Source organism: Prionailurus bengalensis, chromosome D4 (genome assembly GCF_016509475.1).
Source record: "Prionailurus bengalensis isolate Pbe53 chromosome D4, Fcat_Pben_1.1_paternal_pri, whole genome shotgun sequence".
Lineage (NCBI taxonomy): Eukaryota > Metazoa > Chordata > Mammalia > Carnivora > Felidae > Prionailurus > Prionailurus bengalensis.
This window is the reverse complement of record NC_057359.1, coordinates 8,339,938-8,367,749: the sequence shown is the minus strand read 5'-3', so window position 1 is coordinate 8,367,749 and position 27,812 is coordinate 8,339,938. Positions and strand designations below refer to the sequence as shown.

The following is a 27,812-nucleotide window of genomic DNA, read 5'->3' as shown; positions in this document are numbered from 1 at the left end:
GGCTCCACACATCTGGCCACTGGGGACTTGGGTCAGCCGAACCTGCCCTGGATTCAGCAGTTAAGAGAGAAGAAGAGGCCAGGCCAGGAGTCAGAATAAGGGAAGGAAGATGAGTTGTTATGGGCTAATTGTGTCTGCCCCACATTCATATGTTGTAGTCCTTATCCCCAGTCCCTCAGAATGTGCTATATTTGGAGATGTAGTCTTTAAAGAGGTAAAGTACAATGAAGTCACCAGAGTGAGCTTCGTCCAATATGACAAGTCCAGTATGTCCTTAAAGAAGAGGAAGAAGGCACACCCAGAAAAAAGACCATGTTAAGACAGAAGGAAAAGAAAGCCATCTACAAGCCAAGGAGAGAGACCTTAGAAGAAGCCAACCTTGTGGCCACCTTAATCTTGGACGCCTAGCTTCCAGCACTGTGAAAAAATAAATTCCTACTGTGTAAACCACCCAGTCTGTGCTACTTGGTTACAACAGCCCTAGCCAACTTCTACACGGGGGCGTCAAGGGAAAGGAAAGAAGGACATTAGTCCGTGAATCCTCACCACCTCCAAAGTGGCTCTACTTCCTGGAATGGAGTCAAGATGGAGACCGGGCCTTTCTGGATGCCAGCTGGGATAAAGGCCCCAGCCAAGGAAGGATCTGGAAAGTAGGAGGCTCACAAAGCGATGGGCCCCCTAGTGAGTCCCCTACAGAGACTCCATCAGGTTAAGTGTGATTTCAGACACCCACACTCCTCTCCTCAGAAGCTGTCATCTACCCAAGTTACAGTTCAAGGCCCAACATGCAACGCTGCTCTAGAGGGTGAAATTCATTAGCCCGAGAGTAACCTGAGGGATCTGTCAACACAGGACAGTGACAATTATTTCTTCTTCCCTGTTTTGATTGGAAAAGCAGAGGGCCCTGGGTCCTGGAGGCAGGAGCAGTGTTCACAACAGACATGGATGCAGTGTGTGTGTGTGTGTGTGTGTGTGTGTGTGTGCGCGCGTGAGGAGATGACTATAGGAATGGTGCCTGGGGCGAGGGACACAGCAGATTTTTTTTTTAATTCTGCTTAGTATTGGCCTTCTTTACCTTCAACAGGGTTGTTGAGGAAGTATGCTGGTTGCACTCACACATACGCGCTGCTGGGCTTCCAAGGATTTATGAAGATTTCTTTTGTGACTTCATTATAAAGGCGCCTCTTTCCCAAGGGACCCATTCATCAAGGTATCACGGCAGTGTGCTTCCTGCCTTTGGCCGTGCCGAGAAAGCCCTTTCAAACGAACTGTGCACCAGCTGCAACACAGAGCGTGCTGCCTGGGGCACATGAATTAAATTAAGCATCATCCAGTAAGCATGAGAAACAGGCTGTCAAGGCATCAGGAGGAAAAGTGAAAAATTCAGTCAATTTGTCCTGATCCTTCCTCGACACAATCTGCATATTCGGAGCTATCGGGATGTGGCTGGGGTGAAATGTGACTCCAAGAGAGGGGTTGTGTCTTGTTCTTCCAGAATATTCTCGAGCACCACGCCAGGGACCAGGAGCACTTAGAAAATGCACACTGCAGAACTCTTCAACACTGTCACCGAACAGTTGTCTTGCAGGTACACCCTCATTCCGAAGTAACAAGCATCACTTCTGGGTTTAATACGAAACGGGTTGTCACCGATGTACTCAATCCGCTGGCAACCCCCTGCCTGTTTACGGCAACTCTACCTTCGCCTAAGTAAGTGGGTGGAACGATGCTGGCCAGCCACGGGCATTAATTTACCCCAGTAAATAATGGGGCTTTTTTTTAAACTTAACTCAAAAGGAATAATAATAGCAATTAGCATTTGGACAATGCTTTACAGTTTACAAAAGACTTGTACAAGCTTTATCTTCTTTAGAGACAGCAAGGCGGGTATGTGTGCGGGCCCTCAGTTGATTTCACCTGCACAGGACCAGGTCTGTCTGGGAAATTCTTACTCCCCTCTTCTGATGGTGTGATGCTGTAAGGTTGCCAGGTGCAGCCAGCCTCCTCCTCTGCCCCAGCCACAGAAGTCGGCATATGAACCGGGTCCAGGCGATCACAGAACTCCATCCCTCTGGGAATGAGGGTCAGAAGAACAGGTGGCTAGACTGATCAAAATACTTCACTAAGATGTTTTTTCAGTGTAGACCTGGAGAAGATTACTTGTTTCCTGAGTCATGGGTCTGAAAGGGTGTTATTCAGGGGCCCCCTGTGTGCCAGTGGTCTTTCCCGTCCACACGAAGACGGACTGTCTATAGTAGGAGAATGAATCCCACATAGAAAGAAGCAGAGCTCTAGTGGGGAAGGAGTGGGTGGAGGAGACAGAGAGGGAGAGAGAGAGAGAGAGGGGATGAAACGTATCTGGGTCACTAGCTATTCTCTGGAGGCCGGATGGTATTACTCAGAAACCCTCTGGACTGCCTGATTATATGAGCCAATAAATAAATTCTCTTTTCTCTTAAGCCAATGTGAGTTATCCTTCTGTGACCCAAGCAATAGGTTTTCCAAAATCAGACTGATTTTTGAAGATGAAGAAACCGAACTGTTTTCACATTGTCCATGAAAATTTTCTTCCCTTCTCCTTGGTAAAATCATACGTTTTTGCCCCATTCACATTAGCCTTGGTCATGTCACTTGCTTCAGTCAATAAAAAAAGCCAAAACCATGAACATGTACATGAGCAAAAAAATAAACCTTCTGTTGCTGTTACCCTGACAAGTTAGTCTTCTGTTAGTTTAGCAGAGCCTCGTTCAAAACCCTTCACTAGCCTGACTGATCTATATCTCTCTCTATATCTATATGTAGATACATATAGACAGACTTACATTAAGTGCTACAGCATCCCAAATATCAATTTTGTTGGATGCCCATTTCTACAGTTCTTATGGATACTATGCCAGGTTGGTTCTAGCAAACCTAACCTCTCCCCATTTTCCAGAGCCTCTCTCTTTGTGTGTGTGTGTGTGTGTGTGTGTGTGTGTGTGTGTGTGTGTATGATTGTTTTTCTTTCTGGAGCATTTCTCAAAAATCAAAACCATATAATCAAATAACAAAACAAAACAAAACAAAACATGGTCTCAAACCGTAGGCAGTACCAGGATGACTGATGTAAACACTGAAAATAATTAATAAGAACAGCGAATATTAATATCCACTAACAGGCATCACACATCAGCAAGTTCTTAGAGACAAATCTTTGTAGGAAGAAGTCCACATGGGGCTACGGGATTTCATATATATTTAGAAAAAGGCCTTTATGAGATAGCAGACTGTTTATAGGACTTTGTGAGAACATGGGGCTATCCCTGAAAATCTTTCCAGCAATAAGCCTACCCCGGTTATTTCATAGCAAAGTACAGAGAAGAGTCGCTCTACTTATAGATGAGGCATGGAGTTTTCTTGTTAAAGACAAGAGTTGTCATTTGCTGAAATTTTCCATGATGACAAGTAGTGGTCAGAATTATTCTACTAGCAGACATTTTTGAAAAAATAAAATGTAAGTCGCCCTTCTGAAATAAAGATGACTTTGAGTAATAAATGGAGGAGGAGCTATTTTTGAAAAGAAACTCGTGCTATGGAGAGAACATTTTGAAAATGGTTGTTTGGGAATATTTCATTGTTACGCGGTTTTGTTTCTGAAAATGATAAAAAGTCTCGTGGTTGGAAAATTTTAAAGACTTGGGGGGGACACCTGGGTGGCTCAGTTGGTTAAGAGTCCAGCTTCGCTCAGGTCACGATCTCACAGTTTGTGAGTTTGAGCCCCGCATCAGGCTCTCTGCTGTCTCTGATTGACATCAGAGAAAAGAGAAATGTATTAATTGAATTTCAAATACATTGCATAAAGGTAGATGGTAGATGAATCATTGTGATTTACTTTGCTCAATCCATTTTGCCTTCCTTCCATTTGAATTTACACATTTTTGTATGTTTTCTACCCCACAGCCTTCACAAAAAGCATCAAGATAAGTTTAACAAAGAATGAGACCTTTAAATCACATTAGCAAATATTACATAGTTTTTTCCAAGTTTATTTTGAGAGAGGGAGAGAGTCACACACGGGGCAGGGGCAGAGAGAGGGTGACAGAGAGAATCCCAAGCAGGCTCTGTGCCAGGAGGAGCTTCATAGCAGGAACCATGAGATCATGATCTAAACCACAATCAAAAATCAGATACTTAACTGACGGAACTACCCAGGTGCCTCTATATCAATATTTTAAATCATATTAACTCTATAGGTTCTTGTGTGCCAAGAGCGAAATATTATGCATTTAAAAGCCATGCGGATTTTTATCTTTCCTCCTTTTCAATAATTTTATTTCTGGTTCTTATACATATGATTGCATGGGCTAAGATTTCTAGTACTAAAGTGAATAGAAGTTTACCTTTGGTTTTAAACAGTATGTTTACTGAATATTTGTTGAATAATTCATATATAATGCACTCATCTTAAGTGTGCAGTTTAACGTGTTTTAATAAATATGTATACCCATGTAAATACCACCGCCATCAAGATACGGAAAATACCCATCACCGCCAAATTGCCTTCCCGCTTCCTCACAGTCAATCCTGACCCTGCTTCGCCCACTTACCACTGATCTGCTGTCACTGATTAGCTTTACCTTTTCTAGACTTTCACATAAATAGGTGAATATGCTTTCTTGTGTCTGGCTTCTTGGCATAATATTTTTGAGATCTGTCCATATTGTTATACGGAAAAGTAGCTTATTCATTTACGTTGCGTAATAGTATTCCATTGTTTGAATATACCACCAATTGGTTTGTCTTTTCATCTATTGATGGACATCTGTGTACAAATCTCTGTGCAAACATATATTTTCATTTCTCCTAGGTAAATGCCAAGGGATAAAACAGCTGGATGCTAGGGACAGTGCATGTTTAACCTAAAGAGAATTCACCTGATGGTTTTTGAAAGTCCCTGTCCCATGTTACATTCTCACACAAGGTGAATGTGGGTCCCACTGGTTTATTGTCAGTCTTTAAAAATTAAAAAAAAATTTTTTAAATGTTCATTTTTCAGAGAGAGAGAGAGAGAGAGAGAGAGAGAGTTAGTTAGTGTGTGAGTGGGGAAAGGGCAGAGAGAGAGACAGACAGAATCTGAAGCAGGCTCCAGGCTCTGAGCTGTCAGCACAGAGCCCTGCACGGTGCTCGAACTCACGGATCGCAAGATCATGACCTGAGCTCAGTTCGGATGCTTAACCGACTGAGCCACCCAGGCGCCCCAGTCTTGTAAAATTTTTAAGTTTATTTATGTGTTTGGATAGACACGGAGAGTGAGGGAGGGGCAGAGAGTCAGGGAGAGAGAGAATCCCAAGCAGGCTCTGCGCTGTCAGCGTAGGGCCCAAGGCGGGGCTCGAACTCACAAACTGAGATCATGACCTGAGCTGAAACCGAGAGTTGGGACACGCATCCGACTGAGCCACTCGGCTCCTTTATCATCAGTCTTCTAAATTTTGGCCATTGGTACGTGTTTAGTGGGTATCTCATCATTTTAACTTTGGAGTCATTTATAACATACATGGTATGTTAGCACAGTAGCACATCCATAGTGTTCAAAGTAAATCAATCTGCATATATCACAGGATAGCCGAAAAAGTATGCCAATCATGAGATACAAATAGGATGCTGCAGACACATTACACACAGTAATGACCAGGTTCCTGCCTGGAGCGCTGGTCACTCCAAACCTAAGCAGTTAGTTGCTTTTTTAAAGACAACCTTACAGAGGTTTTGAGGTTTCCAATGTTATATCCTGAAAAGAGGTGAGGGAGGAGAGAAAACCATTTTCCCGCTTCCAGTTCTAAGTTTGGGACCTGCCAGCAAAGGCTACTTGTCCACTGGAGCCAGAGGGCAGACCGTGGAGCGCGCTTTCTTTCCAGTATCGCACCCCGCTGTGGTGCCGACCTCGGTTTCACTCCTGATTCAAGTTCATGGGCACAGAAGGTAACCCTAAAGAAAAACATGTTTCCCCCTCCAGGGTGGCTCCAGGGGGCGGCTGGGTCCCAGCAGCTTCTTCGGCACTTGACTTACCATTCACACGCAAGTTTAGGGACACTCATCTGTCATTTCACGGCTGGCTGGCGGAAAAGCATCAGTGCAAATACCAAGAAACCTCAGCGGTAAGTCCGTCTCAAGCAAGTCGGATGTCCCGTAATACGCTCAGTGTGATAGTTTAATCAGAGAATCGTGAGGTACCATTGCCTCTGCCCAAGAGGAACAGACTTTTCTTCTTTTCAAGAACGCTCTTTTCAGATAGCTATTAGGTTGTTGAATGAGGAACTGCACAAAAGAAATGCTGGCTCCTTGTGGTCTTTCAGATCATTAAAAAGTTACCCAGGTGGCAAAACCAGTTATCATTTCCTAAGCTACGGCGGATGAAAAGACCAAGGCTGGACACCAATCTGAGGCTGCATGACGGCCAAACCATCAGCCCGGAGCGAATGAGGATTCATCAATTCTGTGGAACATAAGGAGTCGCGGTGATTACTTAGCATTGTGCGGGGAAAACCAACCTGTTGATTTGACTGAATATTTTGCTCTTCAGATGCTGGTCTGGCTTCCAAGAGCGTCACACAGCCAACATTGATCGTGTGTGTGTGTGTGTGTGTGTGTGTGTGTGTGTGTGTTTCTCTTGTGGCACCTGGCACAGGGTGAGATTCTCCAGCTACCGGGAGCTGGCTGGGAAAAGTACAGCTAGGGCGGGGTTGGGAGGGGGGGGGTGCGTTGCCATGGGGAGGGTGTGAGTGTGAACCGGGTTCACTGTTAGGGCTGAAGGGAGCTCTAAGACATCAAAACCTTTTTAGCGATGATAAGTAATCAACCATCTGATGCTTTTCAGTTTCATTCCCCGGGAGAGCTCAAAGGGATGCCTTACTTATTTGGCCAAATTTAAATTACAGTCTGTCTTACCTTCCCTGCTCTGCCTGCCAAGAAAACGTGTGCCCTAATCGCAACTCCCCCTAAAATGTGTGGGTGCCTTGCAGGAAAATGCTCTAGGTCCACAGGCATTTTTTCTGCTGCCTCCCTCAAACTGGCCAACAACAGACAGCCGTGCACACTGAGGGCTGCTAGGGGGTAAAGGGAGGAACAATGAGCTGAGTGGCCATGAATTAAGACTGAGGCTTGAGGAAAGAATATTTCAGATGCTGCAAAGTGAGCCAAAGAGTTGTCTCGTTTATTGAATTATGGTTTAAAGATCGAGATGACTGACAGTGCCGTGTTGAAATGAGGACACCTTTCCACCACAGAGGACAGACAGCTACGGATTTGGGCGAGCCTCTTACCTTCTCCAGCCCCTCCTCTGTAAATCCGTAAATTGAGGAAACTGGGCATCAATTTCAAAGTGGTTTTTTTTTTTTTTGCCTCCAGACCGTTATTCAAATAAAAGATGATCTAGAAGCCCCCCCCCCCAAAATGTGTTGTTGTTGTTGTTTTCCTCCAGACCGTTACTCGAATAAAAGTTGATCTAGAAGCCCAAAATAAAATCTGGTGGGTTTGTTTATTTATTTTTTTGCCTCCAGACCGTCATTCAAATAAAAGTTGATCTAGAAGCCCAATAAGCAAAACAGATAAAAGGGATATTGTTCTCCTAACCATCAGGGAAATGCAGATCAAACCCACAATGAGATATCACCTCACACCTGTTAGCAGGGCTATTTCCAGAACACCGCAAAAAGGTAAGTGTTGGTGAGGACAGGGAGAAATTGGACTGTTGGTGGGACTACAGAGTGGTGCAGCCCCTCTGGAAAACGGTGTGGAGTTCCCACAAAACAATAAAAATAGAGTTACCTTGTGATCCGTCAACCTGACTTCTGAGTATATACCCAAAAGAAGTTAAATCAGCCTCTTGAGATATTTGCAACCCTCACTGCAGCATTATTTACAAAAGCCAAGCCATAGAAATAATCCAAATGCCCATCAACAGATGAATGAAGGAGCTATGGTAGACACGCCCACAATGGAATATAATCCAGCCTTAAAAAAGAAGGAATTCTTGTGATTTGCAACAACAGAGATGAATCTTGAGGGCATTATGCTAAATGGAGTAAGTCAATCATAGAAAGACAAGTAACGTGATTCCATTTACATGAAGTACTTAAAATGCCCAATTCACCGAAGGAGAGAAGGGAACTGTGGTTGCCAAAGGCTAGGAAAGGGGGAAATGAAATTCTTTATTGGATATAAAGTTTGTGTTATGTGGAGCGCCTGGCTGGCTGCGTCAGAAGAGTGAGTGACTCTTAATCTTGCGATTGTGGGTTTGAGCCCCACACTGTATGTGGAGATTACTTAAGAAACTTAAAAAAAATAATAAAGTTTGTGTTATGCAAAATGAGTACGTTCTAGAGATCTTCTGTACAAGATGGCACCTGTAATTAACAATGTGGTATTCTGTACTTTAAAAGCTATTAAGAGAGTAGATCTCACGTTAAGTGTTCATATAAAACAAAAAAAAACACAGACACACAAACAAAAACAGAACACAGGACATTTTTGGAGGTGCAGGACATGTTTAGTACCTTGGCGGCTGTAGTGAGGCTGTTATGGAACCTGGTCTGGATCACCCAGCAGAAGAACCAAGCGGCACTTGGAGATCTTGGAAGGCAGGAGGTTTAATTTTACACCGGCGGGCTCAGAGGAGATCACTCTCCAGAGGTCTGAGCCCCAAGCATAAGCAGAGGGAACAATTTATAGTTTGTTACTTCTGCATTCTGCATTAGGAGTAATTTGTCGTGTGTGCGACCGGCAAGTGGGGTAGGAAGAAGAACCGGGAAGGAGAGGCTTTGGTCAGGGACCGGAATTTCCCTATCAGTCCTGTCGGCCATCTTATAACAGATGGTTCCCTATCAATTGGTATCATGGATGTGTGTATATACTTTTCAAGATGTACATATTAGTTGCTGTGTGCAGTTTTAAACTATCAATTATACCTCAAACAACAACAACAAAGAGAGGGGGTATAAAGGGAATGAAAACGCTAACTTGAAAAGATATCTGTATTCCCATGTTCATAGCAGCATTATTTCTAATAGCCAAGGCATGGAAACAATCTAAGTGTCCATCAATGGATGAATGGATAAAGGAGTTGTGGTATATGTATACAATGGATTATTATTCAACCCTAAAGAATGAGGGAATCCCTACCATTTACGACAAGATGAATGTTCCTTGAAGAGATTATGCTAAGTGAAATAAGTTAGAGAAAAACAAATACTGTATGTATGATCTTACTTATATGTAGTCTTAAAAAAACAAACATGATACAACAAAACCCCCAAATTCCACCAAACTCATAGAGAAAGAGATCAGATTTGTGGTTACCAGAGGTGGGGGTGGGGAACGGAGGTAAATGGTTCAAGGGTACAATCTTTTACTTTTGAAGTGAGTATTGCAGATACAATATATAACGTACTGACGGTAGCTAACACCGTTGTATGATGTCTGAGAAAGTTGTTAAGAAAATAGATCCTAAAAGTTTTCATGGCAAGGAAAAATTTCTTCTCTTCCTTGTATTTTATCTGTATGAGATGACAGATGTTAACTAAACCTATTGTGGGAATCATTTCACAAAATACCTAAGTCAAACTATCATGCTGTATACCTGAAACTTAGTGACATCTGTTAATCATTTCTCAATACAACTGGGAAAGAGAGGAAATTGAGGTTAAAAATAAAAGCAAACTTTCCAAAAGTCAAAAAAAAGATGACAAGTCAATTCTGTTGCTTTTAACCATGTCTCAGTGATGTGCACAATGCATTCTGGCTTCCAGCCTTTCTGGCTATTTACTAAATTGGATGTGGTCAAATCTATCCATCGCGAAAAGAAGGGGGTGTTCCTGTCACTGTAGGGAGCTTGGGGCAGGAAGGCTCCTCCCACTGTTCCCATCCAGCTCCCTTATTTGCCCAACTCAGACAGTGTGGGAAACCCTTTCTGGGGGCTGTTTCGTCTGTGATGTCATACAATCCCAGTAATTCTCAAAGTGTGGTCTCCTGACCAAGCATCAGCAACAGCAGAACTTATAAGAAATGTGAGTTCTTGATCCACATCCCTGTACCTACCGAATGGGAACCTGTGCGGGTGGGGCCCAGCAACCTGTGTTACAGAAGTCCTGCAGGACATGCTGACCTACCTTCATTTGAGAGCCACTGTGTTGTTTATTCCCTGATGGCCAAGTGGTTTGTTTCCTCTCAACAGTCACCAAACCCGAGGCCATCTGACAATTTAGGAGATTTGGGTCAGCAAGCACAGTTTCTACCCGGGAAAGGATTTAGAAACAGCTCTGAATTTCTCCCGGGGCCCGGATGTTACAGAGCGGCTTAACACAGGCTCTGGCCAGTCTGCAGAATTGCTGAGAAGGGCAGGGCATAAGTACAGAGGCTGTGCCTCTTGCAACTGTCTGGGTTTTAAAAAGGGGTGCTAAAGGAAATTGCAAAATGCAATTTAAACGCACACTCTTAGAAAACGTGCTCTGCCCCATGCCTCCCATTGTTGCCTGGGGATCACCCTTCCATGATCTCTGTTGGGTTGACTTGCACAGAGACAGGGGTGAAATGAGGCCCCATAACAGCAACGTTAATAGCCACGGTGACAAGGATAACGATAGCAAGAGAATGTCAGGCACTGCGCTAATTTCTATATTGGTTTTCTCATGTGATTTTCGTAAGTATCTTCACAAGGGACTATTATTTAAAATTTTATAGGTGAAGACAATGAGGTAGAGAAAGGTAAACTAACTTATTATAGTAGGCAGAATAACACCCCCCACACACAAAAGTATACATCCTGCTCCCCGAAAACTTTTGAATGTGTTACCTTACATGGCCAAGGGACCTCGCAGATGTGATGAAATTAAGGATCTTAAGATGGGGAGAGCATACTGGATTGTTTTAGTGGGCCCCATATAAACACAAGGATCTTTTCATGAGGGAGGTAAGAGGGAAAGAAGAAGATGATAGTGAAGAGCAAAGTTCAGAGAGAGCCTGGGGGGCTCAGCCAGATAAGCATCCGACTCTTGATTTCGACTCTTGATTTCCGCTCAGGTCACCATCTCACAATTCATTAGATCGAGCACTGCCTTGGGCTTTGTGCTGACAGCATGGAGCCTGCTTGGGATTCTGCCTCTCTGTCTGTCCCTGTCCGTCCCCTGCTCACATGCATGCATGTGTACTCTCCCTCTCTCAAAATAAATAAACATTTAAAACAAAAACTCCCCAAACAAACAAACAAACCACCACAACAACAAAGTCAGAATGATGCAGCCTGTAGGCAAGGAATGTGGGCGGCCTCCAAAGGCTGGAAAAGGCAAAGGATGGATTCTCTGCTAGAGCCTCCAGAAAGAACACGGTTCTGTGACACCTTGATTTTAGCCCCACAAGATCCACTTTGTATTTCTGATGCTCAGAACTGCAAGGCAATGCATATGTGTTATTTTAAGCCATTAAGCTTGAGTTAATTCGTTACAGCAGCAAGAAGAAACTAATACCTGCCGAGGTCACACGGCCATTAGGCTGTGGATCAAGGATACAACCCCACCGTGGGTGATTCCAGAATCATCAATTCTAATGCCGGCAAAGGTGTTTAGAGCCTACGTTATAAGGAACTGAGTGCTGAGACAAAGAGGCAAAGATACTTTCTCCCACGTGGCCTTGCCTCGATCACCAATCCAGCTGTAGGAAGGGTTCTTATTTCCTGGGTAGGGTTTTGTGGCAAATGAGGTGGCGTTCCCCATGGATTTCTTTATGCTGCTCTTGTCCCAAGTGTGTTCCTAGCTGATACGGCCAATGGAGGAAGGTTTCCCTCCTACATGGCAGACCCGTCTGCCCGTTTAAGTGCTTCACAATCAGTTCCTTACAGGAAAAAGATGGGTTTTCTCCTGTATCTTGGAGGAACTATCTGAAGGGTAGGTGGTCCAGTTTCTAGCCAACACATTAACCTCTTCATCTCCGAAGGAACCATGAGCCCCTGGATGTTCACAGGCTGTGTCCCATCTTCAAGACCTACCACGGCCATCACTTCTCGGCCTTTTGGCTAAGATCAGGTGAAGACCTACCATGTCCAAGGCACTGCATTATCTATGATAAGGGGATGATATTACCTGCCCCAAGCCTTTCAGGGATTCTTCTGGAAGAACTACATGTTTGTAGATGTAGAAACGCATCCTAAATTCTAAAAGTTCAGCTACGCAAAAATGCTTATTATCGTTTCCTTAACAGATTCCTTGCTGCCACCTTTTAATTTCATTGTCAGTGCAAAAATAAAAAGTGTTGATGGGCTGGATGGAACTTCATGACTCAGGCATTTTGTCTGCAGAGAATGAGAAGGAAGTAGAAGTAAGCTGTAGGAGACACTAAAAATACTGGAGAAAAAAGCTAGCTCAAAGAGTTGAAATCAGGATAAACTCAGAAAACTTCAAAGTATATGCTTTCAAGTGTTCAAGAATTGGCCTTCAAAGTATTTTGTGAAGAGATTACCAACACACGTAAGATAAGGAATCGCCTAAGAACCAAAGGGCCTTCAGAAATCTCCTTGTCGGCAGTAAGAGGCGAAGCTTGAAAAGACGGCATTTCATGTCTTTCGCCCTTTAGGATTCACTTCAAATCCCATCTCTCCTCCACCAGCCTCCCTGACCCGCCCAGCCGACGGGAGCCGTTCCTGGTTCCTGGCCCAGGAGCTTCTCATCCCTGCCATTCACACGTTCTCGCTGTCTTGTGTCAAGAATTTCACTTGTTTGAAATCCACCTGGATTGTAAGCCACTTGAGGGGAGAGATCGTGTCCTAGATGTATGCTGTGTCTTCACAGGGCTTCCGACAGTAGAAGGCGCGTCGCGTCAGGTGGTATAGTCCATTTCTAGACAGTCTTTGCTCGCACCTAAAGCACATGTGACAAAGTGCCCTGTGGCCTCGTCTAAGCTTTTAGTATCATCACGCTAGTTCCATCACCTCCTGGCTTTGCTATTACATCTTCATCTCCATCCTCCCCCAGCTTCCTATCTATAGTCCCAAGTTAGGATCTGGAATCTTGATCTTGTAGTACCTGCTCTGGCATATGTTACAGATCTCTGCTTCGGGACCATGGGACTCATTCCCCCAGCTGCTGGAACACTGGCAACGATGGCTCTCAGCTGGGTCTTGTCTTACCAAACTCCCTCCACCCACACAGCCATCTGACCCAAAGCCACAGCCCTTCCCAAGGGCATGCACACCAAAAAGGTGTGGGATGGAAAGCCCTTGCCTCAAGGTGATTCAACTCCCAGAGGCAGCCCCAGCTCAGGAACTCCCGCGCAAGTGGACGTTCACTTTATTCCGATCGTAATGCAGCTTAACACCTCCTCGCATAGTACCACCCTCCCTCCTTCATTTCTCCACACATCAGGTTCCTGAGAGCCCTCCGTGATAAACTTCCTCCATGCAGATCTCTGCACCACAGTCTGTTTCCTAGGGAACCTGTTCTGTGACGGATCTCACACATAAATCAGAGAAAAATAAACAATGCCCACAGCATGAGGGACTGGGGAGGGCGCCTCCCCTAATGTCAAGCCAGTCCAATCCGGCCAAGGCTCCCAATGCCTGGCCGTGAACACAGACACCAGCCTGGCCATCCGATGCCAGCCAAGTGAAGTCTGGTCACTTGTGCCCTCTGCATCGGTGCTTCCCACTAGAACTTTCTGCGATGATGGACATGTTCCCTGCCTGCCCTGTCCAATACAATAGCCATCAGCCACTTGTGACTGTCGAGCACTTGAAATGCAGCTAGTGTGACTAAGGTATTTCATTCTTAAAAATTAGCCTATATTTAAATACAAACAGTCACATGTGTCTCGTGGCTCCCATGAGGCACAGAACAGCCATAGATTACGAATCGGGCAGGTCTAGAAAGGCAGTATCTCAATGGCTCCAATTCCACCCGCCTTTACTTCTGCCTCTCCATCGTCTAGAAGTACCTGGTCTGACTCCTTCAAAGTCATCCTAATGAGGCAGACAGAGGAACTGTGTACCAGTAAAGTCTAATTATTAAGTGGCCCAACAATGATTATGAATATTGTTAAGTCTCAGTGCCAGAGAGCTCTGTTTCAAGATTAAATTGCTTATAACACATCAATCTATTCACCATTGCTTACCCTCATAGTCTTGTATTCCCCTGGCCCCCCAAGGAATTAGATGGAGAGAAACGACCTGTGTTTGCGTGCAAATGAAATTAAGGAATACCCCCTTTCTTGACTGTGTATGTGTGTACGTTTGATTAATGCCTTTTTCTTTGCCATTTGGTCTATACGATCCTGGAGCTTCAGCTCTATGTTTTGTACATAAGAAAGCAAAAAGAGAGAAAGACACAGCTGCCATTTTGAGGTGGACAGGCTGGGAACCCAGGGATGACCTTTAGTCCTGCCCTGCTTCTTGGACAAGGACGATCTCTTATTACTGACCCAGAAATGTCAGAAGGGGCCCAGGATGAGAGCACATGGCTGCACTTGGGTAAGTTCATGACTATCCCGCAAAAACTGACTCTGTGTACATGCCCTCCAGACAAGGAGTCATTCGCACCATCCTGCCGTCTGAGGGTCAGCCCGGACACAATCCGTGTGAGCCACTGAAAGCAACTGAAATTGAATCCAGCGCAATTTGAAAATATTCTGTTTACTTAAAGCCCAGAAGCCTAGCGTGAGAAGAAGAATCCAGGCCCAGGCGATGGTAGTTAAATTTGTTCATTTTTCTTTCTTGTTGCAATTTTATCTTTTCTGAGCAATTTAATGAAGACTCCAGAGGAAAGAATTAAATGTCTGCTGGTTCAATTACCAAATAATGAAAAGGTCGAAAGGAGCCCCATGCACTGTGTGCTGAGCCGCTATAAAAGCCTGTGCTTACAGTGAAAATCTTTTGTGTGCTGTTCACACTTGCGATTTGCCACCCACAAATTGTACAGATGATTGTCAGTGTAAGAAGCAGAAATCAAGAGCTGGTACAGGTCGCCCTCCACAAGGGTGAAAAGGCCTGGCCCACGGGGGCATCTCACGACACCCACGGCAGCAGCCAGAGGCACGGTGGGGACCATAGCCTTCATCAGGAGGGACCAGACTGGCATTAAATCCACCCTTTGAGAAGGTTCTAATCACCTTTGGCCCTGAATGCATTGTGACTAGCCTGTCCTTGGGGCCACATGCAGGGTACGTCTCCGGGGCCAAAGAGACCTGGCAGCAAGGATTTCAAGGACTCTGCGCAGCCTCTCTGGCATCTGAAAAGCTACCCCCGCCCCCAACCTGCCCCAACTATATACAGAAAAGAAAGATTACAGAAACACAAAAATCCTCTACAGAAGCCAAAAACAAAGATAAAATAAAACTACGGTTTTTGGAATTCAAGCTTTAAAAATCAAGTCTCTTTGGAAATAATAGGCAAGCAAAAAGGCAGCTCGGCATAGACTCTCCTAGCCCCAACACCCACGATGACCATCTCTCTGCCCATGCTGCGGCTTCTCCAAAACCTTTGGATCAGTGACATCGAAAGACTCAATGGCCAAGTCGTTGTACAGCTTCTTTTTCACCCTTAAATTAAGTTCTTCTTTGGTTATTTCAGAGAATAGCCTCATTCTTAGGAAACATACATTGAAATGTTTAAGGATAAAGGGTCATAATATATATCGCTGACCCATAGTAAAAAGTGTGTGTGCGTGTGTGTGTGTGTGTGTGCGTGTGTGTGTGTCCTCCTCCTTTATCTCTATCGACATATATGTAAATATTTACATACACATGTATATACATTTGGGGGAGGGATGAGACGGAAACCAGACTAAACGATAAAGCAAGGGGGGTAAAGTGTAAAGAGAATTTGGGCAGCCTTTGAACTATTTTTATTTTTACAACGTACCTGCAAGTTTGAAATTATTCCAAGTTTTAAATAGTGCAAAAAGTTTTCATTCTTTCTCTTTTCTTCTCCTGTGTATTAGCTCCTTGCTAGATACCCTCATAATTACACAACAGCCACACTCTGGGTAACAGTGCCCGTGAGGGGAGCGCCACTCCATGAGAAGGCAACAGTTCTGCCGATATGTGTAATCAGGATGAAGATTCTCTTGGAGAAACCAATCGCAAAGACAATTCTAGAACGGCCCCTCTTACGGTGTGCTGGTGATTACTGAGGGTTTATGCTGGGGTTGGAGAGGGACTATGGATAGGGAATGCAAGAGTATCTCTAGATAATTCCTTCCTCTCTTCTCTTAAAATACTACAGCCAAGGGTATTAGGTTCTCAAGGTTTTAAAAATCATGACTATTCCTCAAATCAAGTTAAAATATACGCGAGGGGCACTGTTAAGCGTCAGACTCCTGATCTCAGCTCAGGTCATGGTCTCACGGTTCGGGAGTTTGAGCCCCGCTTCAGGCTCCATGCTGACACTGCGGAATCTGCTTGGGATTCTCTCTCTCCCTCTCTCTCTCCCCCTCCCCTGCTCATGCTCGCTTTCTCAAAAATGAAAAAATAAACTTAAAAAAATAAAATATATGTAAACATACGTGAAAACAAGCTGTATGAGAAAAAGAAAATCTCTGAATTATTTATGCCACTTCTTTTGGGGGGTGGAGGGAGTGGTGTCTGAAGTGAGAGACCATAGGATCATTCTGTTATCAGAAGAGACCCTCTCTGGGGGCACCTGGGTGGCTTAGTCAGCTGAGCGCCCGACTTTGGCTTAGGTCATGATCTCGCAATTCGTGAGTTCGAGCCCCACATCAGGCTTGCTGCTGTCAGTCTGTCAGCACAGAGCCCACTTAGTATCCTCTGTCCCCCTCTGTCTGCCCCTCCCCCACTTGCGCTCTCCCAAAAATAAATATTAAAAAAATAATAATACAAGAATAGAACCTCTCTGAAGACTGACCTTAATCGGTACTGCTACTCCTATATTCCCAAAAAAACACAACTGTGGGATGCACTTGAATGAATATATGATTAAATGATTGAGCAACACCTGAGATAAAGTTCTAGGCTCACTTCCTTATCCTTAGGAATACCCTGTAAGACGTATGAAAATCTAAGCGGAGGCATCTTTAACTATAGGGTTCTCTCTTCATAAGCTTCTATTCTCCTCTTCTCCTTTATTTAGAATTCCATATTTAAATCTACCAGCATGGGGCGCCTGGGTGGCGCAGTCGGTTAAGCGTCCGACTTCAGCCAGGTCACGATCTCGCGGTCTGTGAGTTCGAGCCCCGCGTCGGGCTCTGGGCTGATGGCTCAGAGCCTGGAGCCTGTTTCCGATTCTGTGTCTCCCTCTCTCTCTGCCCCTCCCCCGTTCATGCTCTGTCTCTCTCTGTCCCAAAAATAAAAAATAAACGTCGAAAAAAAAAATTAAATCTACCAGCATCATAAAGAAAAAGGTGAGATCAACTGGACAAAGCTATTTTTCACACATATAATGGAATAGGATTAATACCGAGAGTACAGAAAGCATTCCTACAGATGAATTAGAATTAAAAAGATAATTCAAAGTAAAAATTGTCCAAAAGAGCCCATGAACAGGTATTCCACAGAAGAGAAAGCACAAACGGCCAAAACGCTCTGCCCAGGTGCTCAAAGTCATTAATAAGTGGACAATGCAAATACAAATGCAAATAGCATGTCGTAAAAACCAGATGGGCAGAAATTCCAAAGCCTGACAATATCAACTGCTGACAAAGCTGTGGAACAATGGCACTGACGTTTACTGCTGGAGGGAGGGAAAGGTGGAAGAACCACTGTGGGAAACACCTGGTCATCGCAGAGCAGAGTTGAAGGCATGCATGTCCTGTGACCCAACAATTCTACTGCTGGGTATATACCGAGAAGCTCTATCAAAGACGCAGCGGCGGGCGGGTGTTGTGCAAGAATATTCCTAACAACACTTGTATAATGGAGGCCATCCAAAGTCTGCCAACCGGACAGTAAACTAGCAACTTGAGGCATTTCATACAATAGAACAGCATCCAGCACTGAAGATAAAGAAACAATAGTTGTGTACATCCACAGAATGGTCATCAGGAACACGATGTTGGACGAAAAAAACAAATGATACAAGAATGCATACATTATGATTCTATTTATGAAACAGGGTTTGTTTTTAGGGATAGATATAGGGGTAGGGGCGCCTGGGTAGTTCAGTCGGTTGAGCACCCAACTTCAGTTCAGGTCATAACCTCACAGCTAGTGACTTCGAGCCCCACGTCAGGCTCTGTGCTGACAGCTCAGAGCCTGGAGCCTGCTTCAGATTCTGCGTCTCCTCTCTCTGCCCCTCCCCAGCTTGTGCTCTCTCTCTCTCTCTCTCTCTCTCAAAAATAAAATAAAACATTAAAAAAATTAAAAAAAAGAAATATATAAGGTAAAACTATACATAACAAGGGAATGAGAAACAAAAATTCAAGACTGTGGTTACCTGTGTCTAGAGAAGAAAGGAAAAGCAATCAGGAGGAGACATATGGACCTTGAATGGAAACCCTAATGGCCTATTTCTTAAAAGTAGAGGGCACATGTCCATTGCATCATTATCCTTTATACTTACATATCTTACAAATATTCTTTTGTGCGTATCCAATATTCAACAAAAACAACTTTTAAGGACTGGTGAAGAAGGAAATGACCAAAAATATTTTATCAAGACTTGTTGGAAAGGAAAACAGAGGAAAACAACATTCCAGCCAGCAGGCTCTGGCAGTCTTTGCTTCCACACACGCCATACTGGCCTGTCTCTGATTCTTCTTTGTTCACTCGATCCAAAACCAACCACGGCTCCGAGTTACCAGTTGTCCCGGGTTGGGGAAACATTTCACGATATTCATTAGAAGGAACAGCCAAACTTCCTTCTCTGTCCTCCTAACCCTCATTAAAATTCAGGCCTCCTCCAGGTGTGAATGACAAGCACATTACCCCATTCACGCATGCACCCACCCAATCTCTGCAGCTCAGTCAGGTTATTATTATATCCAACCAACTATTACTGAAAGCCATTATGACCTGACTTTTGCCCTTGACTTATTCTCTAATATTTGTACATATTTAACAATGATAATAGAATACCATATTCAAAACAAAGAATCTATCCTCCAACCTATGCCTGAAATCTGAAAAAGCTCCTTGAAACACAGACATCTGTCTATGCTCCAAATACAACCATGTAGCAACAGCCCTTTAAAGCTAAACTAAAATTTAAAGTGAGTGGTGCAGGGGCGCCTGGGTGGCTCAGTTGGTTAAGCATCTGACTTCGGCTCAGGTCATGATCTCGCGGTTTGTGAGTTCGAGCCCCGCGTTGGGCTCTGTGCTGACAGCTTGGAGCCAGCTTGGGATTCCTCGTCTCCTCTCTCTCTGCCCCTCTCCCTCTCATGCTCTGTCTCTTTCTCTCCCAAAATCATTAAAAAAAATTAGGGATCTAGAATGTTAAAAAAAAAAAAAAAACTTTAAAAAAATAAGGTGACTGGTACAGTTGGTCAGTACAGCACTTAAGAACAAGATAAATCTCGCTCCAGAAAGTCTGACTCCTCACCTTGGTAGGTCATTAAAGATAAAAAGACATTCATCTCCCCCTCTGGCCCACCTGCCACCCAGTGGATGGGGAAGAAGAAAGTTTTGTTCTATTTTCAATATCATGAAATTTTTTAAAAACTTGTTCTCATGTCAGTTACTCCAGTGACGTCTGGCTTTTCTCAGCAGTAAATTGCCAACAGGAACAAAATAATCAGACTGGTAAAAAAAAAAAAAAATGCTTCTAAATGACCCACCTGGAAGATTCCATCACTTAGTCCCCTGACGTTTACTGAAGACCTAGTTAGGAGACGCTGTAAAAATACAACCACTTACCTCCGCGTACTGCGCGACAGAACTGGCTTCAACAGCATACACTCTCCTAGCTCCAGCCTGCACGGCAAAAAATGATAGTATTCCTGATCCACAGCCCACATCTAGGACAATCTGGAAGAAAGAGCGAAGACAACAGAGGGGTGAGAAAATGCACAGGTATGTTGGCTCCACCATGGCTTTGAGCAATTGTCTTCGGGCTTAACGCCCCAGCTTTGCTGTTTACAAATGGTCTCACCTTAGTCAAGTTAGGAATCTCCGTGAGACTCCATTTTCTCAGATGTTTAATGGGATAATAATATCCACTTTTTAAGGTTTGTGGGAGGGATTAAGTAACATGAAGTATCTACAGAGCACCTGGCAGGTAGTTGGTGTTTTTTCAAATCACTGCTCTTATTACTATGGTGTCTCTGTTTTTTGTTTTTAATTTATTTTTGAGACAGAGAGAGACAGAGCATGAGCAGGGGAGGGGCAGAGAGAGAGAGGGAGACACAGAATCCGAACCAGGCTCCAGGCTCTGAGCTGTCAGCAGAGTCCAACGCGGGGCTCGAACTCATGGACTGTGAAACCATGACCTGAGCTGAAGTCAGACGCTGAACTGACTGAGCCACCCAGGCTCACATGGTGTCTTTGTAACACAGATCGCTGTTAGGACGTCCAGGGCCAAGAAAAGTAAAGCGTCATGAATAAGCTCGCCTATCAAATCTGTTAGCAGGAACAAAACGAAAAGTGTCACCGATCATTTTATGTTTTTATACGTTCTGTGTTTTATTTTATACATGTAAAATTTTTATATATAAATTTATTACATATTCATATATGTATATATTCAGAAATAACTGAAGATAAAGTCTTCAAAAATCCAAAAGTCGGGTTTGTGCTTGCTTTTTTTTTTTTTTTGCGGGCCCCCCTCCCCCCCCCACACAGTTGGGGAGGTTTACAAATGGAGGGTAGGAGGGTATTAAGGCAGTGGACAGACAGAATTCTCAGAAGCTTTTTTTTCCTATTCTCTGGGTTCAGACCTTGGACTTAAATCAAGACAATCACCTTTTGCTAGCACAAGGGCCCAACATTTGAGAGGCAGGAGGTACGTGATATGTATTGGGCCTCCTCCCCAAACATATCTGCAGCCAAGGCCCAAATTTCAATCTGATCACTGGGATTTCAGGTGACTGGGCTCCTGCCACATCAGTGACTCTTAACTCAGCATCTTGTAGCACTGGCTTTGAGCAAGACGTTTTGATTGGCTCTAAATCCTGATAATAAGCGTCTGAGTAAACAGCATTACTAGGACTACTTTGGAGACGACCACACTGAAATTCGGACACGGACCAACAGGCCCAAGTTCATCTAGCAGCAGAGAGGGGAGTGAAGACTCGCATCTGGGTACATCCGCCTTCCAAGCGCATGTCCCGTAACACCGTACCCGCTTACTTACACCCATCTTCATAAATCTGTCATTTTCACACGGCGACACCGATAGGCAATGTTAGGTGAGGAAACCAAGTATTACTTTTCGTAGGAAATTTAGAAAAGATCTCTCTCTTTTTTTTTTTTTTTACTTTGATAGCAGGAAAATTTCCCCCCAAAATAGGAAATATCAAGAGGGTGTGGGTGTGCGTGTCTGTGTGTGTTTTAACCGCAGTATCACACTGTGCTGACACAGATACTGTGCCATTATTCTAAGAGAGCATGCTGTTAGTAACGGGTTCACAGTGCTCGCTTATATTAATTCTAGAACTGTGGCTGTATTCCATATGGTTTCCTAGGGTTTGGGTAATTAGGAGCATTACCAATTTAAAATGTCACCCAGGCTCTGGAATTTGCTGTCAGGCTGTCTACACTTTTAGAAATACCAACATTCCCCTCCCCTTGTCCTCCCTAGGAAATACATCATCTTCACATGGCCCTGCTCCGTTGCAAGAACACCTGTGACCACCCTTTAGCGAATGCAGCCATTAGGGTGGGGAGTACAATTCACAGCACCCACCCCCCCAAATAGATACGCCAGATCCAGAAGAATCTTTCTGGAGCCTTATTCAATAAAAATATAAAACTTCAGAGTCTACACCCAGTCCAAAACATGGATGCAAAATTAAGACACAATGAGAATTGCACCTGTTTGCTCTGGTGACAGGTGCCCTGAAAACCTGTGAGTGGTGCTCTTTGTCTCTTTTATTAGGGAGCTGTGAGGCACATCTTGGAACAGCATTTTTCAGCTCTCTTGACCTTGCAGATTAAAAACCAAAGAAATGTTTGCCGCAAAAGAGAGGAAGGAGAAAGGTAATGAAAGAAAAGAGAAAAAGGTCAGAGATGGGAGGAAGCCTGATGGATGTGGTTCAAACTTTGCCCAGATTAGTCCATTTGGTACGCTTTAATAGACCCAGACCCTATCTGATGAAAAATCCCAAATGAAGGCAATTTCCCAGGTACCTTATTTCAATACCTCTTTTCAGGCCCAAATAACCTTATTCATTTGGTTATTTCAAAACAGTGCATAGGCCTTGGAAAAGAATCTGATCTTTTCTTAGCATTATCCAGATAATGCCATCTGCTTCCCACTTGTGTATATATGTAAAAAGTTAATAAGGGAATTTTCAGTCTGGAGCTGATGGGAGAGGGTGGGGAGAGGAAGGAACATTTTGCCTTGTCTACGTAAGCCTTGCAATGTTGGAAACAAAGCTCTGGAGGGCTTAGAATAAATCCTCTGGTGAAAAAACGAAAGGTCAAAGCAAATATTTAGGCTCTAATGGAAATATACTACCCTTTCCAGCTGGGCTTTCCAAATCCGAGAGGAGAGAGGCCACTAACACAGATAACTCTGTTATACGCTTTCCTACATGGCACTTCAGGAAGCCTTGAAGCTACCTCCAATCATATTTTCTTGCCCTCACAGAAGATTACATCGGTCCCAGTTTTTATTCTAGCACTGGTAGGCCACCACAGGACTGGGCATGTGTGAGGACCTTGGCAGATATTAAGTTACACTTTCTTGCCCTAGGGAAAAAAATATCCCCCCACGTTGGGCAGAGGCAATAAAATCCCCTTGTATCTCCAAAGCCATCCAGTTTCCCAAGGATGTTCTCCTGACACTCTCTATTTGATTGCGATGTCTCCCTGGAAAGGGGAGTTCATAGATTGTCCCCATTTTATTGATGAGGAAACGAGGCGTGGACAGACTGCTTCCAGCTCAAGGTAACATGGCCGGTAAGCGGCAGAGTTGGGCAATGCTCAACCCTCCCCACCATCGTGGCCTTCTCTCTGTGTAGTAAAAGATGAGAAAAAAGGGGTGCGCTGTGAAGAGATGAAAATCTGGGCATATCAGACACCCCCAATGGTGCCACACAGCTAAGCGGAAAGTCCCCATCTCCTCGATGTGCTGCCCTTGGGCCTCAGCCATCCGGCAATGACTGGCTTTCCTGGTCTCTTTTTCTGTAATTCTCTTCTTTCTTCCTCCCCCCACCCCCCCAGGCTTGCCAACTGCAGGCGTTTCCCTGATTCTAGGCTCCCTCATGTGTGATCCCCTGTGGCGGAGGGAGCCGAGAGCCTGCCAGACGTTCATGCTCTCTCAGAGCCTGGACGACAATCTCTGCTCCCCTGTATCTCCATAGGGCCACGGGACCACTTAGCCCAATGGAGTGTGAGGGGAAGTGACGGGCGTCCCTTCTGTGGGGAGGTGGCTGAAGGTGTACCTTGCCTTCCTTCCCCACACCCTCTGCTCCTTACGGAGTCACGCTGGAAACCACCTGCTGGAGGTGAAAACAGCCTGACTCCCTGGGTCGCCACTTTGGGAAGAGCCACTCAGAACACCCTGGACGTGCCACTGAAACAATACTTTTCTGCTGGGTGAAATCCTTCTCATTTTTCCCCCTGGGGAAGTGACGACCAAGCACAGATACCACATCTCTGGGACACGTTCTCTGACCGCCCCAGTCTAGGCTGCCTGGTACATGGCTCTCCAGAAGAGCTTACCACAGGACACTGCATATACAGTAAAACCTTGGAGTGCGAGTAACTTGTTCTGCAAATGTTCCGCAAGACGAGCAGACATTTCTAATGAATTTTAACTTGGTAAACGAGCCATGTCTTGCAATACGAGTCGTCCGTGATGCCGAACGTCACGCGATCACAACTGAGCCAATGGTTCTCTCTCTCTTTCACTGTGGGATTGTGGGTAATCATCCCCCATGCTTGGATGTTCAGTCTCAGGCTGCAGTGTTTGGCAGAAGTCGGTAATTTTTCAGAACATTGGAAGGTGCCCCCCCACTGGCAGTAGTGTATTTTTTGTCACTTCAAAGCACCCATGGATGTTCCTCTGGTTTCCCGTACAAGAGTAAGCTTAAGAATGCTTTGCTTCATTCTAGGCCAGGCTGCCAGCAGGTTAGAGACCCTTTCCTCTGCTGCCTTATTGCCAGTTACATTGCATAGAGTATATGCCAAGAGTTTTTTTTTTTAATTTTTTAATGTTTTTATTTATTTTTGAGAGAAAGAGACAGAACACAAGCAGGGGAGAGGCAGAGAGAGAGGGAGACACAGAATCTGAAGCAGGCTGAGCGGTCAGCACAGAGCCCGACGTAGGGCTCGAACTCATGGACCGTGAGATCATGGCCTGAGCTGAAGTCGGATGCTCAACCGACTGAGCCACCCAGGCGCCCCTGACAAGAGTTTCTAATACTGCACTGTAGTCGACATTCGTGAGTGAAACTCGTCCTACTCAATAACCCTCCTCTCTCTCGTTTCCCTCACACCAGCCACAAAGGTTTTCAAAGTAAATGTAGGTTAATTTGCTTTTTTCTTGATATCTTGTATTTTCGTTATTATTTTGTATATTGCAATACTGTAATCATTTTTATATGAATATTTTTGGGTTGTGGAACAAATCATCTGAGTTCCCATTATTTCTTACGGCGGAAATTCGCTTTGATACACAAGTACTTAGGATTACAAGCACGTTTCCGGAACGAACTATGCTCGCAAACCAACGTTTTACTGTATTTTTTTTTCTTTTAAGGTTTTATTTTAAAGTAATCTCTGTGTCCAATGTAGGGCTCGAACTCACAGCCCTGAGATCAAGAGTCACGCACTCTACCTACTGAGCCAGCCAGGTGCCCTGATGATACCGCGAATATTTCTTTACATGTTTGCCTTCCCTGCCAAGCCTATGAGTTCCCCAAAGATAAGAAGCACATCATTTATCTCTCAGCACCCAGCACAACATGAGAGCAAAAATCGTTAATAAATATTTGTTGGCTAAATGACCAAATGCGATGATTCATTAGGGCAGTCTCCTAATTCCAACATCACCTTGAAATATTTCTGGAAAAGGCGTGTGACGTTCCCCAGCCATTTCAACTCTGGGAGTGTCCTTGCATGCAAAGCTAGCAGCCAGAGGCTAAGCCCAGGATGCCCTTGCCTTATTCAGCACTTACATGCTGAATTGTTTCACTCAACCTAACCTTCTGCTTCTTGGTCTCCAAGCCATCTCACAGACCTGACTCTATACTGCTTCTTTTTGTGATCTCCATCCTTCCTCCTTGACTGTGACCCCAACATGCCTCTTGGGTCACCCTTGTGACTATCTGAGGCAGCCTTCTGCCCTGACCCAGGCCTCTTGGAAGGTTCCATGTTCCTTTCTGCCATAGGGCCTTAGTAAATGCTGCTCCCTTTGGGGTGCTCCCCACTGCATACTCTATGGTATCAGCCTATGGTAATGTTTTTGTTTTTACCTAGTCAACTCCCATTAAGCTAGATCTTTTCTATTTGTTCCTCCAGGTCTGTGCTCCACTTTCCTCCACCCGCTTTTTGTCACAAGTCTCACCTACGTGGACCGCATCAATGGCTTCCTTGCCCCTGGACCCCATGTGGGAGCAGTCAAGAGAAAAGACAACAGAAAGTCAGAGGGGGTGGGGACAGCGAGGTCAGGTGAGTTATTCTCCTGGCTTCTTCCTTCCTGGCTCTCCGGAGACTGGTTGTCCCCTCCACCCAAAGCCACAATTCTCGGTGGGTTTCCATCTTTACGGCTATGACCATCCCAACCACTTTCCAGGAAGCACCCATTGCAGCCCACATGTGGTAACAAGTCTCTCTGGCTAGTGCCAGGTTGCTTCAGCATCCTGTGTTGGTTCCCTTAACTCTGCCCACATCTTGGTACACAGTCCTGTGATTTAACTCTCCCAAAACACCCTGTCGAGTGTGTAAACTCTCTCCTGCAGAACCTTTGGCTGACACAACAACTCACCCTTCAGATTCCAAATGGCTCTCCGTGAGAGAAGACATCCCTAATCTCTGTTCCCTTCCCAAGCTAAGTCCTCCTGTTGTATACCCTTCCTTTGTAACACTCCTCCTGGTTATAATTTCCCATTCAATGAGTGATTATTTGATTAACATCTGCTCCCCTGGACTATACGCTTGGTTAAGGGAGAGTCTTCCACCTTTCCCCACCCACGACCGAATCCCTGATAAGAGCATACGGTCTGGCACATAGTAGAGACATTCACTACATCTCTGTTGAACAAACTGAATAAGGAAAATGTGTCTCTGGGGAGCCTGGGTGGCTCAGTCAGTTGAGCATGTGACTCTTGATTTTGGCTCAGGTCACGATCCCAGGGTTGTGGGATCGAGCCCCACATCAGGCTCCATGCTGGGAACGGAACCTGCTTGAGATTCTCTCCCTCCCTCTGTCCCTCTCTTCTACTCACACTTGCTCTCTCTCTCTCTCTTTAAAAAAGAAAAAAAATGTGTCTTACTGCCACAAATAGGGAACCAGTTCATGATCCAGAAAATACTACCTCCTTAAAAAGCATCTTCTACCGGCATAACACAACCTCTCCAATCTAGTGATCGTAAGCAACTTTCAAAGGACTTTATTTTATTTTGTTTACATTGCCATATTATATCACACTATGATCCAGTTAGCTCTTGTGTACAATGCTTCTCTAGAGAGAGAATAAATCCTCAGCCGCCCCCGGCTGCACAGGCAGTAAGTGAAGATGGCGAATTTGGGGCTCCTATCAGGGAACACAAGAAAATGGTGTGAACTCCCTGCCAGGACTCATGGGGAAAAGTCAACAATTGGTCCATGTAATAGTGGCCAAGCATTCTAAGAATGTATTTATAAATAAAGTAAATTCGAAAAATATTAAACAGATAGGGTCATCCTTTTGTTTATACAGATGATTTTAATTATATGCTCTGGTGGTTTTCCCGGGCAAAGAAATCCTGCAAAATGTTTGGATGGGGCTAAAAGAGCTCCAAGAAGGTTCAGAGACACTTATTTGGATTTTACTAGGTTAAAATTAATGAGGAATATCTAGGTCTTTATGAAAGTGTGAAACAAAATCACTCTTGAATAACAGAGCAAAAAGAAACTAAATACGTACCCTTTGTTTTATACTTATTATGTTGTTATGCCTGTAAGAACTTTGTTGGCATTACCTCATTTACTTGCGGCGACAATTCTATAATGAGAGTACGATTGTTTTCTCCATGTTGTAAAGAGGCTGAGAATCTGATAAAGTTACAGCTACGGACTTAATAAACAGCAGAGATGAAATAAAAAAAGCAAACGCGTCTAACTCAAACCCTATGCTCTCAGCCACTCCCTTCATCTTCCACTTACGTTATTATTATTTTTTTTTGAGTTTACTTATTGATTTTGAGTGGGGGAGGGGCAGAGAGAGAGAGAGAGTCTCAAGCCGGCTCCGCACTGTCGGCCTGGAGCCCAATGTGGGGCTCAAAGCCACAAACCGAGGTCACAACCTGAGCCAAAACCAAGAGTCAGATGCTTAACGGGCTGAGCCACCTGGGCGCTTCCCACCTAGGTCATTCTTTGCACTCTTCAGGCTATAGTGATATTGGTCACACTTGGCCTTCTTATTTCACCCCAGCAATTCTATAATTATCTTCCAAGACTGGGGTCCTGATTACCCCACGATCAGCCCCTTGAGTTATGCCAGTTATTATTATTATTAATTCCTTCTTTCTTTCGTGGCTTG

General features: G+C 44.5%; 1 protein-coding gene across 1 annotated transcript in view; it reads right to left on the bottom strand.

Moving 5' to 3' along the window:
• Nucleotides 1-27,812, bottom strand: part of LOC122475124 (histone-arginine methyltransferase CARM1-like) — a 248,792-nt gene that overhangs the window by 61,788 nt on the left and 159,192 nt on the right. Inside the window, exon 7 of the mRNA XM_043566818.1 lies at nt 19,822-19,932. Coding sequence (XP_043422753.1) covers nt 19,822-19,932 — 111 coding nt within the window. The remainder of the gene's footprint in view (nt 1-19,821; nt 19,933-27,812) is intronic.